Here is a 17,427-nt window from a genome sequence, read left to right as displayed (position 1 = left end):
ACTGTGATGGTTTTCAGATGTATTTTAAAATATAGCAGCTGCAGTCTGGCAAAAATCAGTCTTACACAGGGTTTCACATCACAGTCAAAGGGAAAACTAACGTACTGAGTTAACTGCCATTACACACCAAGCACTGACCTGTTCTTTGTGCATGAGAAACTCCGTATCGGTTGCCCGCGTTGATTATTTTAGATCTGTTGATAAAAATGGATGTTGATAACTGTGCCCTCTGGTAGACAGCTAAAGTTGTACTTTTACAATTACTCTTTTCAAATTAAGAAATACCAAAGGGTATGTGGTCCATTTTTCTTCTACCAAGAATCTCTGCTTCTGATCAATGTGAATGTCACAAATAGAAGTAAGATTAATTGTATGGCAGCCCTCATACTGTGCTGAAATCCAGATCTATTTCAATGAACACAGATCATTTGCTGTGGTAGCTGGCACTCAACTTAGTCTTTTCGTTCACGTAGCCCTGGGGTGTTTGCTCCTAAAATTCAACACAATTTTCATCATTCCTTTTACATTCATGTGAGTAATGCTGAACTTCCAACAGTAGGAAACTTCAAACATGTTATAAAGCTACAACCAGACTCGAGATTCCCTCTTTGCCTGCTATGTCAGTTATTACCATTTTTCTATTATTTAAGAGAGCAGAGATCTCCCACTTTTTCTGAAGAAGGCGTAGAAGAAACTATACTACTTGCAGGACCCTGTCTGGTTATTTATGCCTAGAGAGTAAAATGTTACTGTCTCCTGAACTCAATTTGAATGCAAGCCATTTTCCAATTTTACTCTTTCCTTTAGGTCATCTATTTTTTTAAAAAAATAAATATATAAGTGATATGTGGCTGTGCTGAGTCAAATTCTAATTCTTTTACTCCATCTTCACCTGGGCAAATCACTTGAGCTAACTCAGACTTTTTTAAGGTCTTTAGCATTTCACCCATTTTATGCATGTATAGCTTAATAACTATTTACTTTCAGTAATGTAATTTCGATCATCTCCTGACTATTTCAAGGGAAACTATATTTTACAATTTAAAAATTTTCTCTGCAACATTCTATTTTCCTCCCCTTAAGTACCTCTTACAAATACATGTGTGTACATCTGTGCACGTGTATAATGTGGGCTAAGTATCTAAGTGGAATTCCTCATATTAAGTTTCAATTGAAACTTTTGTGTGTATACTCCAATATATATACTGTAAATGAAGGAGATAACATACAGGTATATGTATCTACATATCAGACAATTTTATAAGATCTAAGAATGAATTGGTTAGTTTAAAACAGTAAAAATATTCCCTTAGGATTTATGAGCTAAGAATGGTCAGGGGTTTAGTGTCCCGACATCTCTTTAATTAGCAGTCTCCAAGATCTCAGACTAAGAAGATGCTAAGCCAGTGCCTTCTGTCATACCTCAAGAGTTTCAGAAGGCTTGGAAGCCACAGAGGAAGGTGAATGTACTATGCCTGTGAGCTACACAGTATGGACAAAGTACTGTTTTCTTACTAGTATGAAGTTAGGACTTGTTGCTAATACTCCTGCTTTGATGGTGATGCAGTTCTAAAAGAAATCCTAAGAACAATACAGCAAAAATGGTTGAGCTAAATAAAGATGCCGTTGAAAAATACTTGGAGAACAACCCCCAGTTTGCCAAGGAGTATTTTGACCGAAAAATGAGAGCAGAAGTGGTGAGTAGCATCTTTAAAGTGAGCCCTGGCGATGTGAAGGAAGGAGTCAGCTTCAAAGACATGTCCCGTCTGGAGGAGTGTAACATACTTTTTGAGCTGCTAACAGAAATCCAGGATGAGGGAGGCACTATGGAAAAGATAGTGCACAAGGCCCTGCAGAGGCTGGCACAGCTGCTGGCAGCTGATCGGTGTAGTATGTTTGTTTGTCGTTCCCGAAACGGTATTCCAGAGGTAGCCACCAGGCTTCTCAATGTCACTCCAGTTTCCAGCTTTGAGGAGAATTTGGTGAAACCAGACGATGAGACTGTTTTCCCTCTAGACATCGGGATAGCTGGATGGGTTGCTCATACGAAGAAGTTTTTTAATATACCTGATGTGAAAAAGGTAAGTGACTTCTCTTGAGTTTTTGTGCACTTGCTTGCTCAGCTTCCTGCACAGGGCTTGTGGTACAGAGTCATTCTTCAAAAGCATCCCTGAGACAAAAATCCAGACCAAAAGCATGAGAAAGCAGCTGCAGTGTTTGCTTAAAATCCAGTAGAAACACATCATGTAGCTTACTGAGGTATTTCCAGTATTCTTGCACAATAGTTGTAATGTAATTTACTAAAATAAGGGGGGACAATATTAGATTAATAGAGACCAATAAGTACTTGTGTTTCTGTTGAACAAATCAGGCTCCTATTCTGTTTTCCAGTATGGGCTTGCAAGTGTTTTTCCTTATCATTCTGTGCTGACATACATGCACCTCTAAATACAATTAGTTTGCAGCTTTTGTAATAAGAATGCTTCCTTATAAGTAGGTGAATGAAGCCACATGATGATGATGATGTCAACATGTATGTTCAGCTTCAAGTCTGTCTCTGAATTTAAAATGGCTCCAAATTCTGAGTATGTCCAGATCCAGGGATTTTGTTCAGAACCATCTATAGAAGAAGATTAATGAGTCAGAGCTGCTCTGACATTTTCAGAGTTCCTGTTGAATTAGCACAGAATCACCTTCTTTAGTTATGGTGCTGATAAGAGTTATTACATATGCTAATTAAAATGATGAGTCACCTAACAGAAATTAAACATGCATGAATGAGAACTGCTTTAGAAACTGCTCTGAAATACATGGGGAAACTTAAATGTGTTTTGATTGTTGCAGATTTCTTTAAAAATATCTAACCTTATATTATCAAATGGTCACATCTTCAGCAATTTTAGTCTTATGTGGAAAAGCTCAGCATGATCAAATGGTGCTAAGATAATTACACAAGATGGCAGTCTGGTTTGTCAGCATTTCCGATACAATCAGTTTAAAATTCTAGGCCATTTTAGAAATGGGAACTCCTTCAGTGTCCTAAGCTCAATGTAAATAATAAAAATCTTTATACACTGCAATTATCTATGTTTTCCAGAAGGTAAACAAAAAATAATGTATTTTATCACGTTAAAAGTTGTCAGACAGAAAGAAATCAAGGTCTACTTTTAAAGCTCAGAAACAAATGAAAATGTATGTGAATGTGAAAGAACATTCCAATATATAGTTAACTACCTCAGAAGTAAGCAAAAATCACAGGAGCAAACAGAACAATTACAAGAAAACAAGTCAGTTGATTTTTAACTGACCACTAGGATGCTTTCTTCAATGGCTGCTCTTCCGACAAGAAGCACCTGACTTGCTGCCTTTTACCACCACATGGGGAGGCTGGAAGGATAATCCTTCTACATTCATAAGGCTGATTACATGAGAAAAGATCAGGGGAATCAAGAAAGGTGTGCTCTCTGTCAGACACTGCACTGCTCCTTAATATCATTATGTGAGAGGTGCCCAGAGCAGGGCTGCCCAAATATTTCTGCATTTGCAATAGGATTTGTTCGAAGTTTTGTGACAAGTGTAATTTGAACATGCTTAAATAAGAGAACATTTCTGTCCATCTCATCCTGCTAGGTATATATTTTGCACTCATAAATTAATGTTGGCTGAATATCTATCAAATAGTGCTGCCCAGCTATTATTCAGTCATTCTAAGGTAATCTGTATTTAGGCATCTATTTACTCTTTTAGGATTACTGATGTCTATGCTATTAGGCCCACACATAAACATGTGATTAAACCATGGTGCCATTAATCCCCATTTGATAACTAAATGGCATCAAAACATTTACATTTTATAAGTTAATTACAAAATTCCCAGGGACTTCTCTGGGACCAAGATTTGTTATTTAAAAATAACCCCGAAGGTCTCAAATTTGTCACCATATCCATTCTATTTGTACAAAAAGTCAGGTGTCAAAATCGACACTCCTCACACAGGCAAAGCTCCCACTAATGTCACCAGAATCTTTATCTCCATAAGGAACCCAGAACTGCAGTAGTCAGTAACACTTAAGGAATATAATTAGTCCATGGCAGCAAAAATAGGCAGCCACTGAAGCATTTATCATGTTTTTGAAAGGATAAATATTTTTCAGATCACTTTGTATGCACTTCGGTCAAACCAGATTGTCTGCTACCAAAACCCTGAGAAAAAATGACAAGCTCAGTTAAGTCAGAGATTAATTTTGCCCCTACTGCCTTGTCAGAATACAAAATACACAATGAATAATTCTAGATGGCCAGAGTACTTCAAATATATCATGTCTAACCCCTTTCTATTGTTGACACAATCCATATCTAAACAGCAGTGGTTTTTAATTTGTTAAAAGAGGAAAGGTCCCAAAATTGAAAAAAAAAAAAAAAGCACTAAATTTAAAACAAAAAGTTCCCTTTTAGCCTAATTTTCTTGGTTTATGTGAAAAAAACCAAAACAAAACACTTAAAGAAATGTAATACAGATTCAATTTCAAAAAGTTGCGAAACAGCCACTGCAGACAGCACATAACAATCAGACATTTCAGTGGCATGACTGAAAAGTTCAGCCCCCAAACGCTGTTAAATATGTAATAATTTCTACTTGATTCAGTTTCAGAACTCTAGTGATCTTGAAGATACCAAAGTCAATTTGTTCTGTAATGCTAGTAAGTTACATGTCAAAATGCAGTTGTTCTACATCCCTCACAATACATGATTTTGTTGTGGCCTAATGAATGGCCAACTCATCTAGCTAATTGGTTTTGGTTTTGAATCAGACTGATGATATATTCATATCTGCTGGTAAGTGCTTTTTATTTTCTGTTCACATTCAATTATATAATTATGAAACAAAAACATTTGTGAGTTGAAAATAGGATAAGCCAATCCAAGACAATCTAAACCAACACAAGACAATCAGTGGGACAACAAAATATCAGGAAGAGGAGAAAATACTGCAGGGCTATCAGAAGGAAAAACAAAACCATGTAAAGATGGTGCAAAGAAATGTGTGATAATGATGAGAGTGTGACAACAGCTCCTAATGTCAGAGGTTCCTGTGGTTCCTGTTCCAGTTGAGCTCCAGACCCACTCCTGGTCATCACACATTCAAAGGATGATGTATTTTGACCAGTCTGAGCTCATTGATCCAACACAGAACCTCCAGTCCAATATGAACAAAGTAGTTATAGCTGCAAGGATTCCCAGAAAGCCATTCTTCCTCTGCTTTGTAAGAGGAAAGAGAAGGAGGAAAATAGGCATCTCTCTTGGCATTACCACTTCAGCTGCAGTATTAAGTCTTAACATTTCCCCTTAACTGTGATATCTGAGGCACATCGCCAAACTCAAAATGGGGAGGTAGGCTGCACAGTAGAGACTGACAGGTCACTCAGAGTCAAGACCAGAAGGAAGGGTTTTCTGAATAGGAGTAATGGTGACGGTGATACGAAAAGCAAGGTGTAAACGTCATCTGTGGGACATGAACAAAACATCATGCTGCTTACTAGCGAGGCCCCCAGTCAAGGAAGCAAAGGTTTATGGAGAAGTATTTTTTCCTAACATTTCAAACCACATGTGTAATGAAGATGCTAAAAGCAATTGGGAACAAACTAGTATACTGGAGATGTGAGAAGCCTTGGTACTAACAATTTTGAGCTGCAGTTCTTATTACCTCAAATAAACCAAAGCTTCACCCTGACTAGCTGAATGAGGAAGAGGGATCCTTGTTCCTTTATACTTCTTTTTGAGTTGCTTTTTACACTTCTCCATTTCTCCATCTTTCCTGTATTTGTATAAATTACATACTTTTGCATGTGCAACGAAAAGCAAATTAACAAGGGTTATGCTATCTCATTATTTACAATAGTTTTTGTATTTTCTGATCACATTTACACTCAAAAAAAAATTTACACTGCAGACTTTGATCTGGAGTTTCCAATAGTGTCGAACTCACTTGCCTCAGGCTGTATTTTGTCATTAATCCCATCAGAAATGCTCAAGGCTTAGCTCAGTGTTCTGAAGCACAGTGTAGCAAATCCTAAAACAACATTATGAATAAGGAGATATATTTCCTTTATTAAATACTGTAGGATGGTTCAATGAACATTAGAATTATAGTCTTCATCATTTTTTAAGCTTGGCATAGAATAAGGCCTGTGAGAGGTTAGAAGTTTTTGCAGAACTTTTTTTCGTGGTCTGCTTAAAGAACCATGGGATATCTAAAACCAGCCAATGGAGGAGAAATCATCATGAAAGAAATAAGGTCTTTAAAAACTGGTAAAAGGAAACATAGAAGAACACATCACTCCCAAGAAAGGAACTGAGATCTGTAGGGAAAACCATGAAATAAGAGAGAGACACAAGATGGTTCCTTCTTCTGGGCAGTCCATCAATTAGAAATTTTCAGAAAAAAACAAAGTAACATTTTTTTTTAAAAAAAACCACCTCTACATAATCAGGAAGTATCATCCTTTCTTCTTGAAATGCCTGTGGTTCCCAGAGGAGTGAGTTTTTCTCTTCTGTATTTATTTTACCTTACTACAGACATGAATTTACAGTTGTGTAGCTACAATCCAGTATCAGATAAGGTATAGTCTCAGTAAGCATTTTTTTTTTTAACTGCCGAATGAGGAAAATAAAGATTATTTTTAGAAAGAATGGCCTTATTTTTCCCTTTCACAGTGGTGTAATCATAGTTTTCACATCACTGACTTCTGATTTAGTAAATTTCACTGGTAGCTATGAAATGGAAATTAGGCTTATAAAACTTAAAGGAATTTAAAAGTTGAGGCCAAATGACCTAAATGTAGAACATTATATTGATATTTCATTGGTAAGAGGTATATAAGAATAATGTGTGGTAGTGTTGGTAAGTTACAGTGAGATACTGGTGTCATGGTTTAGAGAATCAAAAAACATGAATTAGCTCCTAATTTCAAGTGTATAGTCAGATCCATAGCAGCCTGCCAAACTCCCCTCCAGTTACCTTCTACCACCTCTAATGGAGAGATGAACACAAAGAAGTGTCCTGATTTTCTGCTTCTGTATGCTGGTGCAGATCCAGGACATGTTGCACATCTTAGGGTATATCTACAGAACTGATCATTGTACAGTAAATGGCTAGATATCTTAGCTTTAAATGGAGCTAGTGGAAAATGCTTGCAAATGTACTACAGTTGAGGAGTTATCAACAGATTGTCTTTCCTTGTTTTTTTTTTTAAAGCTTATTTTATGATTTAATTGAGAGCTGCGAGGTCACAACATTGCTCTAAAAGATGGTCAGATTCATATGATCAGGCTCAATAGACTAAGTGTCCTCATTCATATATTCATGGGAGCACCAAGATGCTCTTCTGTCTCTGATACCGCAGAGCAATTTTCTGGCCTATTTGTCTATGAACATGATTTTCCAGACATTGTGAAAAGTTATTTTCTTTGAAAACAGAAGGAGCTTATATTCTCACAAGAAAAGATTTTAAAATCTTGACTGGAAATAAAGGCTTCAAAATTCCTAGCAATTATGTGCAAAATATTGAGTAAAAACCTAAATCTAAGCACAAATTTTTGCTTGTATATGCTGTGGAAATGCTGCCAATGTGTTAGGAGGTATTTATATCTTTCTGTATTGCCCTATCTAGGCACAACTCATGATGGCTTGTTATAATGAATTTTTTGTTTATTAACACAGACTTGCATCAAAAATTTCTTATCCTCTGCAAAAATTGTATGACCAAAGTGCTTCTTCTGAACACTTCCGAACACCACTGCTTGTACCTTCAGTCTGGAGTTATTAAACAAATTAAGTTTCAGCAGCTGTGTCCTGCTAATTCAACTCACTTGGTGTATACAGATCCTTTTTAAGTATTCAGAAATCCAAGAGTGTTTGAAGTTTTTATTTATTCCCTCATAGCAGCACACAGCACTCTAAAACCAGGAACTTGGGCCTTACCATTATGCTAGATGCTCTTGGTGAGGTGGAGGAACTAGAAAACAGGGTCAAATTATCTATCATCTGATTTACTTTATTTTGAATGCCTAAAACAGTCAGAGATTCAGAAATTGTTACTGAAGCCCAAAACCAGAATGGTTGTGTCAGCAGAGAAAATAAAATATTGTATGTAATAACATACTTGTTTAGCAGACTGCAGGACAGTAGTTGATTCTTATATAAAAGAGACAGACTGACTGGCATTTTCCCTGGATGTCTGTTAAGTGAGATACCCCTGTACCTTTCTCTGAGGAAAACAAAAAACAACTTCAGGAAAGTTTGACAGAAATAGAGAAAAAATCACCTCTTCACCTGGGCAATATATTTGAAACCGGCTACACTTTTCAGGGACCCAAATACAGCCCGATACACTGAACTACAGAGAAAACATATTGACTACTTTTATTTTTTCATTGTGATTTATGGGGATGACACAAGCTGTCCTGAAAAGAATCAATTCTCTGTAAGAGACCCCAGTCAGTAAATATAGAAAAGGCATTTCAGAGTTACTTCCACACGTTTCATTCCTTTCATAGAAATGCAGTCCTAGAAGGAAATCTAAAACATAAATGTAAAAGATGGGCTGTCTAAAGACTATGAAGAACTGAAAGTAAAAAAATCCCTAACATTTTGAACACATAATAAAATCCAGTTTACCTTCTCAGGGTTGTATATGCTATAAAATCAACATATACCAGAAACAATTGCTAGAGGGAAGAGGAGAAAATAGAAATTCAGAGAAAAGATGCAAATAGTAGGCAAACAATTTGAGTTCTGGCATTTCCTAGCCTTTTCATGCTTGATTTTTCCAACCTAGAAAATGCTTGTTTGTTCAAGTAGCTTTATGTATAATTTATGAGAGCAGAACTTTGATTATGCTGCATCCCACAACAGTCCCCAGCCCATCAGCAAGGAAGCCACTTTGAGATCCACCATGCATTAGATGCTTAGATTGGCCATCTAAGCTAATGCAGTAATTAATAGCAGTAATATATGAGCTCTGTGGGTAGACATGTAGTAACAAGTCACTTTGTAAGTGCATTCACACATATTTTGGAACAGCAGGGGACTGGTAAGGTTTGGGAATCTTGGTTGTGGGTGGATGTCCTTAAAACAGGACTCCTTTGGCCTCCCTCTGGCTGGCTGCCATTCCTATCCATGGTGTCATAACGTAGTCTGACCTTCCCTGGTTACCAGGCTGCTCACCACCTCTTGATATTCTCATTTAGCACCAATTGCTCATCACCTTGAGAAGGAAATGAAATTCATGGGGAATCTGCCATTGACTGTAGACCAGGACTTAAGCACTTACCTCTCTGAAGAAGGTTGAGCACTGACATGTTAGCAGTGGCAGATGCAAGGGGATGGAAAAGGCTCAGTGATGACAGTCTGGCTATTTTAGCTGCTTAGTAAAACTATGTCACTTCTCAGTATGCACATAATGACAGATTTCAATCCCCCAGCTCATAAATCTGTTCGTTTAGATATATTATCATGCGAACATGACAAAATACAACAACCCTTGACAAACAGATTTCCCTGAAAAATTTCAAATCCCTTTTTAAAATTAAATGGAACACTAAAGCATTTCAAAGAAAACATCAAGAATTTCTTTGATATGAGGAAATGAAACAGTTTTCCACAAAACATAAACTAGCTTCCCAGTATTTTTCACATAAAAGAATAGCTTTTACTAAACCCTCCTCAGCATTCAGTTTCAAGGATGAAATTGGTGGGGTAGTTAGTTGTGGCTCATTCATTAGTAACATGGTCTCATTCCCACAGGATCACACATCCAACAAAAGCACATCTGTGTCCTGATCCACTCGGTCCTACTCTCTCCCATTCACCAGAGGAGCATGTTGGGCTGGGAGCAGTAGGAATCGGAATCTGTCACACAAGAAGGAGTAAGAAGCATCTCTGGCACATGCATACCTGCTGGGGATTCCCCTCTGCCAGAGCATTTTTAGCCATATACATTCAGGACAGACCATATTTTCAAACATTGTGTGATGGGACAGTATAATGAATTTTATCTACAAAAATAATGAAATAGTAATTAATATGTAGCTACCAAGTTATTCGCTTACATGCAAGCCATATGTATTAAACTCTCAGGTAGCCAGAAAGTCATACTACTCTCTTCTGCACTCTAGATTTTCCCATATTTTTAATTCTTCAAACTCCTCATCATTCTAACAAAAACCTGCACAGAACTTGGTTTCAGAAGCTATACTCATAACCAATGCTTAAATTAAGCTTGTACATATAACTCTGCAAGATTTAGTTAAATAACAAATAATGGGGTTTTGCACATATGAACTCATTGCACTGTGAAACTGTGCTTACAGCATTGCAAATATAAACAATTATTTACTCTTGGCATGGTAAATAATTGTTATGTGTTTTATTTGTGTTTGGGTTTTTTTTTTTTTCCTTTTCTTTCAGAACAACCATTTTTCTGACTTTCTGGACAAAAGAACTGGTTATACAACAATCAATATGTTGGCAACTCCAATTATGCAGGGTAAAGAGGTGCTTGCTGTTGTGATGGCACTCAACAAATTAAATGCCACTGAGTTCTCAAAAGAAGATGAAGAGGTAATCTCAAATGTCACACAATTAGTTCAACAAGTGGTTTGAGTGAATCTACCTCTTGATTCGATACCTTTGTCTTATTTTTGCTCTTTGTCATTTTTAGGTCTTTAAAAAATACCTCAATTTTATATCTTTGGTCCTAAGAAATCATCATATGACATATCTCTACAATATTGAATCCAGAAGAAGTCAGGTATAGAATAATTTGGTAATGATAATACATCATGTGAAACCATTATTATTCCCATTATTTTATATTCTTGCAAGTTTATTGAAGCAAGGATAGCATCTATTTTTTTTTTAATCTGTTAACAGTAATGCACGTTATAATTTTATTCTGGAATGCTTAGGATTCATATGTTTATGTTTTCTTACTGTTGTGAACATTTACCCTATTTCTCTTTTGTTGTAAATAGATGCTTTTGTGGTCTGCCAACAAAGTATTTGAAGAGCTAACAGATATAGAACGGCAGTTTCACAAAGCACTGTATACTATTCGAATTTATTTGAATTGTGAAAGATACTCTGTTGGTCTCCTGGACATGACTAAAGAGAAGGTAACAATCATTTTGCCTACTTGCTAGAAATGTGCTACTCCTAACATTTAAGTTATAAAATCCATCCTTCTAATTGATTTGTTCGGCATGTTTCTAGTGCATTCTCTCCATACACAAAGTTGCCATGCTTTCTAACCCTTTGGGATTATTTATATAAAATCTAACCACACTACAAAAATTACATGCAAAATATAAGCATGGCAAAGGATACAACCACAATAAACATAAAGGCTAATTCTGAAATATTTTTTTATATTAATATTTCCATGTGAGAAAGGTCAGAAGAGAGAAGCACAGGTCTGATTATTGCTTTATAAATACCTACCTTCTAAAACAACAATGAAGCTGTTCAATCATTCAGAGATAAGATTCAGATTAGCCTGCAATTTACTGGCAAACATTTCTTGCCTGGACTATATTTAATAATGTTTTCTGAATATTGTCTGAAATGAGACCATAGTACAGCTATGGAGAAGGAAAAATAAAATTGTTATCCACAGATGTCAGTTTATCTATGAACACAAAACTGTTTTTTTTTTCTTTTTGATAAACCCCGTGTATTGTTTTCTCAGGAGTTCTATGATGAGTGGCCAATCCGGCTGGGGGAGGCTGAGCCTTACAAAGGCCCCAAGACACCTGATGGACGAGTGAGGATATTAATTTTTTCTTTTTATGAATCTTAACTTCGACATTGAGGTTGTACAGGTCACCTACATACTCTTCTCTTTTTCTTTAGGAAATCAACTTTTATAAGATTATTGATTATATTTTACATGGAAAAGAAGAAATCAAAGTCATTCCGTGCGTATTTATTGGCAGCCTGTCAATGTGGTAATTAGATATATTGCTGGGATAGAATAACATGTCTACATTGTAGAAATCATTTAATTTCATTCTGTCTCTACAGGTCACCTCCAGCAGATCACTGGTGTCTTGTCAGTGGATTGCCAACATATGTTGCTGAAAATGGATTTGTAAGTTCATAGCAAAAGTAAAAACTAAAAGTTTTAGTTCATGTAGTTCTTCTGATTGAACCAAAAACCCCTCAAACCTCCCCATGACCAAATATCTCTACAAAACACCATGCTGCTTCCAGTGTCATTGGTTCCTAGTGAAATCATGTGAATCGGTAGGCTGGGTGGAGACAAACCCTCAGCATAAACAGCCAAAACATCAAGAAAATTTCCCCCCTATTGTGGTGACATCAGAGGAATAACGTGTGCATGTGATGTCACTTTCCAGGTGTGATAACTAAATCTCACAACAAAATGTCAAAGTAAGAAAATTACCATATACACAGTTTAAATTTTTTTTTTTCTTATCTCTTCTTGTGTAGACAATATATGTAATTTATGATGTATGACAGTTATTAGTAATCCTATATCATTTTTAATAGCAGTAAGGACAGGACCCTTAGTATTCATTTATTTCTAAAAAACCCCATGCCATTTTAAACTGGAAGTGATTTTCTTAACCCCTATGCTTATGCACTGTGAGACATCAAACAATAGAGACTCAGCTACAAGCACTCTAGAATGATGTCTGTTAGAATAACCACATCCAATTTAACATGAACATTTTTAATTTCCAGTGCTCACTGTTACGCCTTTCTAAAATATCAGGCCAAATCTTGTGCAGATTATATTCCATTTAAGCAATGTTTCCTTTTCTTTATGCTGCAGATTTGTAACATGATGAATGCACCAGAAGATGAATATTTCAAATTTCAGGTAATTCCAGTAACAATAATAATTATAGATACTGTAGAAAAATATGCTAATGCTTTCCACCAATTAGTTATACAGCTGATTACATAAATAATTTCTCCTTTGTTTGTGATGCACAGGTCTTAGTGTTACATTGCCTATAACAATAGCTGTATTGCTACTTTGAAAAAATACACAAAATGTCCTCTTTGGATTTCCTACAGAAAGGACCAGTGGATGAGAGTGGATGGGTTATCAAAAATGTCTTGTCATTGCCTATTGTCAACAAAAAAGAAGAAATTGTGGGAGTTGCAACATTTTATAATAGGAAAGATGGAAAACCTTTTGATGAGTATGACGAACAGATCATCGAAGTAAGCTTAATAGGATTAGAGGCTTTAAGGAGCCATATGATGTTAATAAAAATATTATTGTAGAAAGTAATTTTAAAAAGTCTAATAAATGTCTAAAAATTTTAAAAGAGACTATATTAAGATCTAACAAAATATTTATCTTCACAGTTTCTTGAGAATCAGAAATTTTATTTCCCTTTATAAACCTGAAAATTTATGAGATCATTTACGTACCAATAATGAACAAAAGTCAGATATAATTTTATTTTTAACCATTTGAATTTTCAGTGATGGTCAGCATCTCCTAATTAGCAGTGGGTAGCCAGGTATGGCGTGCTGCTTGCCAATGGGTATCATGCCCGTGATCATGGAAGTTCCCAGAGTATTCATGATCACATGCACTTGGGCAAGATAAGATTCTACACAGTGTATCCAAGTCCACTCAGCTAACTTAAGCTTCATAAGCCTCAAAGTTCTATATACAAAATGGGAATGTGTGCCCTTAATTACTAGGCTGAGACAAACAACATCACTACAAGCTGTGAGGTGCTAACAGAACCTGTAGATGGAAGGTAAAGGCCTCTAACAACACACTGCTTTTCAAAGAGCACTACCAGAAAAATGGAGTTTAAGAAAATGATCAGTTTAATTTTACTGTCATGGTGTCATCACCATTTTGCTTGGCTTTGTTCCAGACTCTCACACAGTTCCTGGGGTGGTCTGTTTTAAACACTGACACTTATGACAAAATGAACAAGCTTGAAAACAGGAAAGACATTGCTCAGGAAATGCTTATGTACCAGACAAAGGCCACCCCTTCTGAAGTTGAATCTATACTGGTAAGTTTCTGACCACAGTCACAAAATCAAAGTAGGAAATTTGCTACACAAAACCTGAATTGCTTACTGATTTTCATTTTTAGAAATACAAGGAGAAATTAAATGTAAACAACATAGAAGAATGTGATCAAAAGGATCTTATCAGGATTTTGGTAAGTCATTAAACTGAACATCCTGGTGGCATGTTTGTATCAGATAGTAATGTGCCCTCATTATAGAAAAAGTTGTGTATAGCCAATCCCTGATTAATACTGATTTTAGCTATCAGTTCCACAAGCTGGATGGAGATGATTTAATAACACATCTTCAAGCTCTTTGGTTCTTCTACATGCAGACCCCACTCTTACCTACAGGGAAACATTCTGTCAACAAACTTGGATAATCAGACTTACACAGAAACGTTTATATGAATGAACATTTAAAGTGTTTAAATTCTTTAAATATCCATGGGAACAGTGCTATACCTATAACTGAATTTACTTAGTTTTGAAAATAAAAGAATGGGCATTGATGTAAGGTCACTTTCATTCTTAGTAAGAAAAGACATGTAGGAGTGTCCTGTGGAACTACCCTACCTTCGTATTAATTTTCTTGCATTTCCTTAGGAAGAAGTCCAAAGACAGTGATCAGTGACCTCACAGTGATGAAACAGATTTGACCTAATAAATTAAAACTCTGCTACTACTAAACCAAAAATCAGTCACTTTCTTTTCCAGGCTGTGTAATCCTCTTACTGCTTTAGTATTTCAATATAGAAAGGGATTGCCTTTTTGGAGGAAAACTCCCGTTTCTACCCAGTTAGTTCACTTTTTATTGTGGAGCAGAACTGGAGCACATGCACGGGCTTACTTCATCTGAAACAAAAATCAAAGATGTGCTCCAGGAAAACACTGAACAAACTCCCACTGTTAATGGATCAAAACAGAACTAGGCTGAAGAAAAAAGGTCAAATGCACACAAATTTGTTGACTTCCAGTACCAACCACCTCACATATTTCCTCCTATTAGACCACATTTACTAATGTATACATAGCTATAGAGAAAAGATCTGATTAAACTATTTTTAGTTATGTACAGGTGCATGCTGGAATGCAATGGTGTTAAGTTTTACTGTATCCCACAAAACAGATGCTGACACAGCTTACAAGTGGTGAAAACAAAAAATATCAACAGACTGTGTGTAGCTTCAAATACCTTTTAAAGTAAATTTAATTTAGCTGCATGAGGAATTGCAAAAATTAATAGATGAACATTATAAAAATCTCTCTACTGGTAGAGCAACAAGTGATTATTATAGTACAGGCTCCAAATGTAAAAACATTACTGGTATGAATTTTTAAATTCCAAAAATAAATTAAAATGGGTTCTCTCAACGTTGTGGAGTCACAACTTCAAAGGTCTGATATCTTCTGCACTGCCAAGGCTACATGCAAATGCTTTATCCTATTATAAGACCTGGAATCCCAGATAGCTAATGGGATAAAGCAGGTGTTTCTAGATCTGATGATTCACAAAGTAATGGGCCTTAAAACACCACTGCTTCAGGATTCCTTGTCCTTGACCTCAGATCAGAGTAGATAGTAAGGAAAATCCCAGGGAGAAGGAAATACCTTTGCACAGATATTCAGCATTATTTGTTGAAATATATGCATATATTCAGTATTTTTTCCTTATCTGTAAAACTAAGATCATTTATGGAAGCTACTATGGAAGAATGGAGTCATTGTAATCATATAATCTATTTTTTGTGTTGCATCAGACGTCCCTGAATTAATTATTGTTTGGATCGGGGCACATTCTTTAAAATATAATACTACTCTCCCTAGGCTTTGGGATATACAGATGAAAATTGTTATAGAACAGTTCACTAATATTGTTTTTATCATTTAGGCTATTCAGTGTGAATCTGTATAATGTATACAAAATAGACAATTTAAATTTAATACTGGCTTCTTAACTATCATAGCCTCTGCATTCTACAGTTTAGTATATGTTTTACAGAGGTTCTTCAGTAAAAGAGAGAGCTCTGTATCTGACCTTCAGAGAGAGAAAAATCCCTGAATGGCATCCAGACAGCTTCTAATGAAACTTAGCACATGGGGAAAAGGTTATGCACTTATACAGTCCACAACTTATGGAATGATCCCTCATTTTCATCAGTGGTCAGGATCATTCAGAACAGACTGTTATAAACTACAGAAAGGCAATTAGTAGGACAGAATCATCACCAACTACAGCACTAGAAAGTAAATGACTCTAAGGGATGTGAAGTAAGACATAATAACCATGAATACTAAATGCTTTGTACATTTGAGCATTGCAACAATTTTTACTTTATGCATATACTGAGATCATTCAAGAGCCAAGAGGTCAAGAATCTACTGCAAGCAGACAAAAAAGAACACAAATAAGATTTGTGCATTTTTACATCTGATCTAGGATTTTCCAGTTTCCTAGGATTTTCCAGTCTACTTTCCATGTGCCAAATCAACCTTACAGGTTTGTCTATTAAGTGTATATAGGTTATCACAGGAATCTTTGCTTGCCTATAGTCTTTCTAAGAGAGGACAAGGCTATGGGTAGATAGGCATGTAAGCAAGCCTTCTGCTATTAAAAAAAATAGTTTTTATACTTTACCATGAAAGTAAAAAATGTTTTGTTCTAGACAGATTGGTTTTGGTGACTATATTCATCACTATTCATAAGATCCAAAAGGGAAGAACAACAATTAACAAGAATAATTTTTGTTGTGAAAAAGCTGAACTGCAGCCTTGAGACCAGGCTGAAAGTGGGAGAATCATAGGATTTTATACCAGGAAGGAGAAATTCCAAGGCCTGAGATTTCTGAACTAAGGAAATGTTGAAATGGTCACAACAAATGGTGGTGGAATTCAGAGTAGGAAGAAGCACTGCCTGGCAAAGACTTTTACCTATCCTCTGAGAAGAAAGGCAGCAGTATGATGATTGTGTTTCATGACTTAATACACATTAGTTTGTACTGAAACCTGAAGCCTTTGAAGCTATAGTAAGTATACTGTCCTTTGGCAGTGTTTCTGCTGAAGTCAGAAAAGAAAATAAAAAAGTTTTTCTAACTTTGCTCTTGCCAGAAAAACCCTTGTGTTTTTGACTTTTCCTAACAGAAAGAAGAATTACCTGATCCAAAAGATTTAGAACTGTATGAATTTCGCTTCAGTGACTTTCCTGTTACAGAACATGGCCTGATAACTTGTGGAATACGACTGTTCTTTGAGATAAATGTTGTTGAAAAGTTCAAAGTCCCAGCTGAGGTCTGATTTATTTTGTTTTGTTTGTATTTATTTTAAGATAGAAGAAAAATAGCTGACTGTAGGTACT

At 35.9% G+C, this 17,427-nt stretch overlaps 2 protein-coding genes across 4 annotated transcripts in view; one reads left to right on the top strand and one right to left on the bottom strand.

Annotated features, from left to right (window-relative positions):
* The window catches only part of RBP4 (retinol binding protein 4), a 44,272-nt gene that overhangs the window by 14,810 nt on the left and 12,035 nt on the right, over nucleotides 1–17,427 (bottom strand). Inside the window, exon 1 of one of the 2 annotated variants that reach the window (XM_026851100.1) lies at nucleotides 11,501–11,511. The exons of the other annotated variant lie outside the window; for it this stretch is intronic. The gene's annotated coding sequence lies outside the window, so the exon portion shown is untranslated. Of the gene's footprint in view, nucleotides 1–11,500; nucleotides 11,512–17,427 lie in introns of those variants that run through there. 2 annotated transcript variants of the gene reach the window in all.
* PDE6C (phosphodiesterase 6C) overlaps nucleotides 1,396–17,427 on the top strand; it is a 28,269-nt gene continuing 12,237 nt past the window's right edge. For both annotated transcript variants that reach the window (XM_026851078.1, XM_026851079.1), the window contains exons 1-12: nucleotides 1,396–2,081; nucleotides 10,469–10,621; nucleotides 10,722–10,811; nucleotides 11,035–11,175; nucleotides 11,748–11,822; nucleotides 11,912–11,976; nucleotides 12,083–12,149; nucleotides 12,858–12,905; nucleotides 13,106–13,255; nucleotides 13,930–14,073; nucleotides 14,157–14,225; nucleotides 17,214–17,360. In XM_026851078.1, the coding sequence (XP_026706879.1) occupies nucleotides 1,602–2,081; nucleotides 10,469–10,621; nucleotides 10,722–10,811; nucleotides 11,035–11,175; nucleotides 11,748–11,822; nucleotides 11,912–11,976; nucleotides 12,083–12,149; nucleotides 12,858–12,905; nucleotides 13,106–13,255; nucleotides 13,930–14,073; nucleotides 14,157–14,225; nucleotides 17,214–17,360 (1,629 nt within the window). In that variant the 5' untranslated portion in view covers nucleotides 1,396–1,601. The remainder of the gene's footprint in view (nucleotides 2,082–10,468; nucleotides 10,622–10,721; nucleotides 10,812–11,034; nucleotides 11,176–11,747; nucleotides 11,823–11,911; nucleotides 11,977–12,082; nucleotides 12,150–12,857; nucleotides 12,906–13,105; nucleotides 13,256–13,929; nucleotides 14,074–14,156; nucleotides 14,226–17,213; nucleotides 17,361–17,427) is intronic.

Source organism: Athene cunicularia (assembly GCF_003259725.1).
Source record: "Athene cunicularia isolate RWA chromosome 6 unlocalized genomic scaffold, athCun1 chr6_part1, whole genome shotgun sequence".
Lineage (NCBI taxonomy): Eukaryota > Metazoa > Chordata > Aves > Strigiformes > Strigidae > Athene > Athene cunicularia.
The sequence above is the reverse complement of the archived record's forward strand: the minus strand, read 5'-3'. Positions and strand labels throughout refer to the sequence as shown.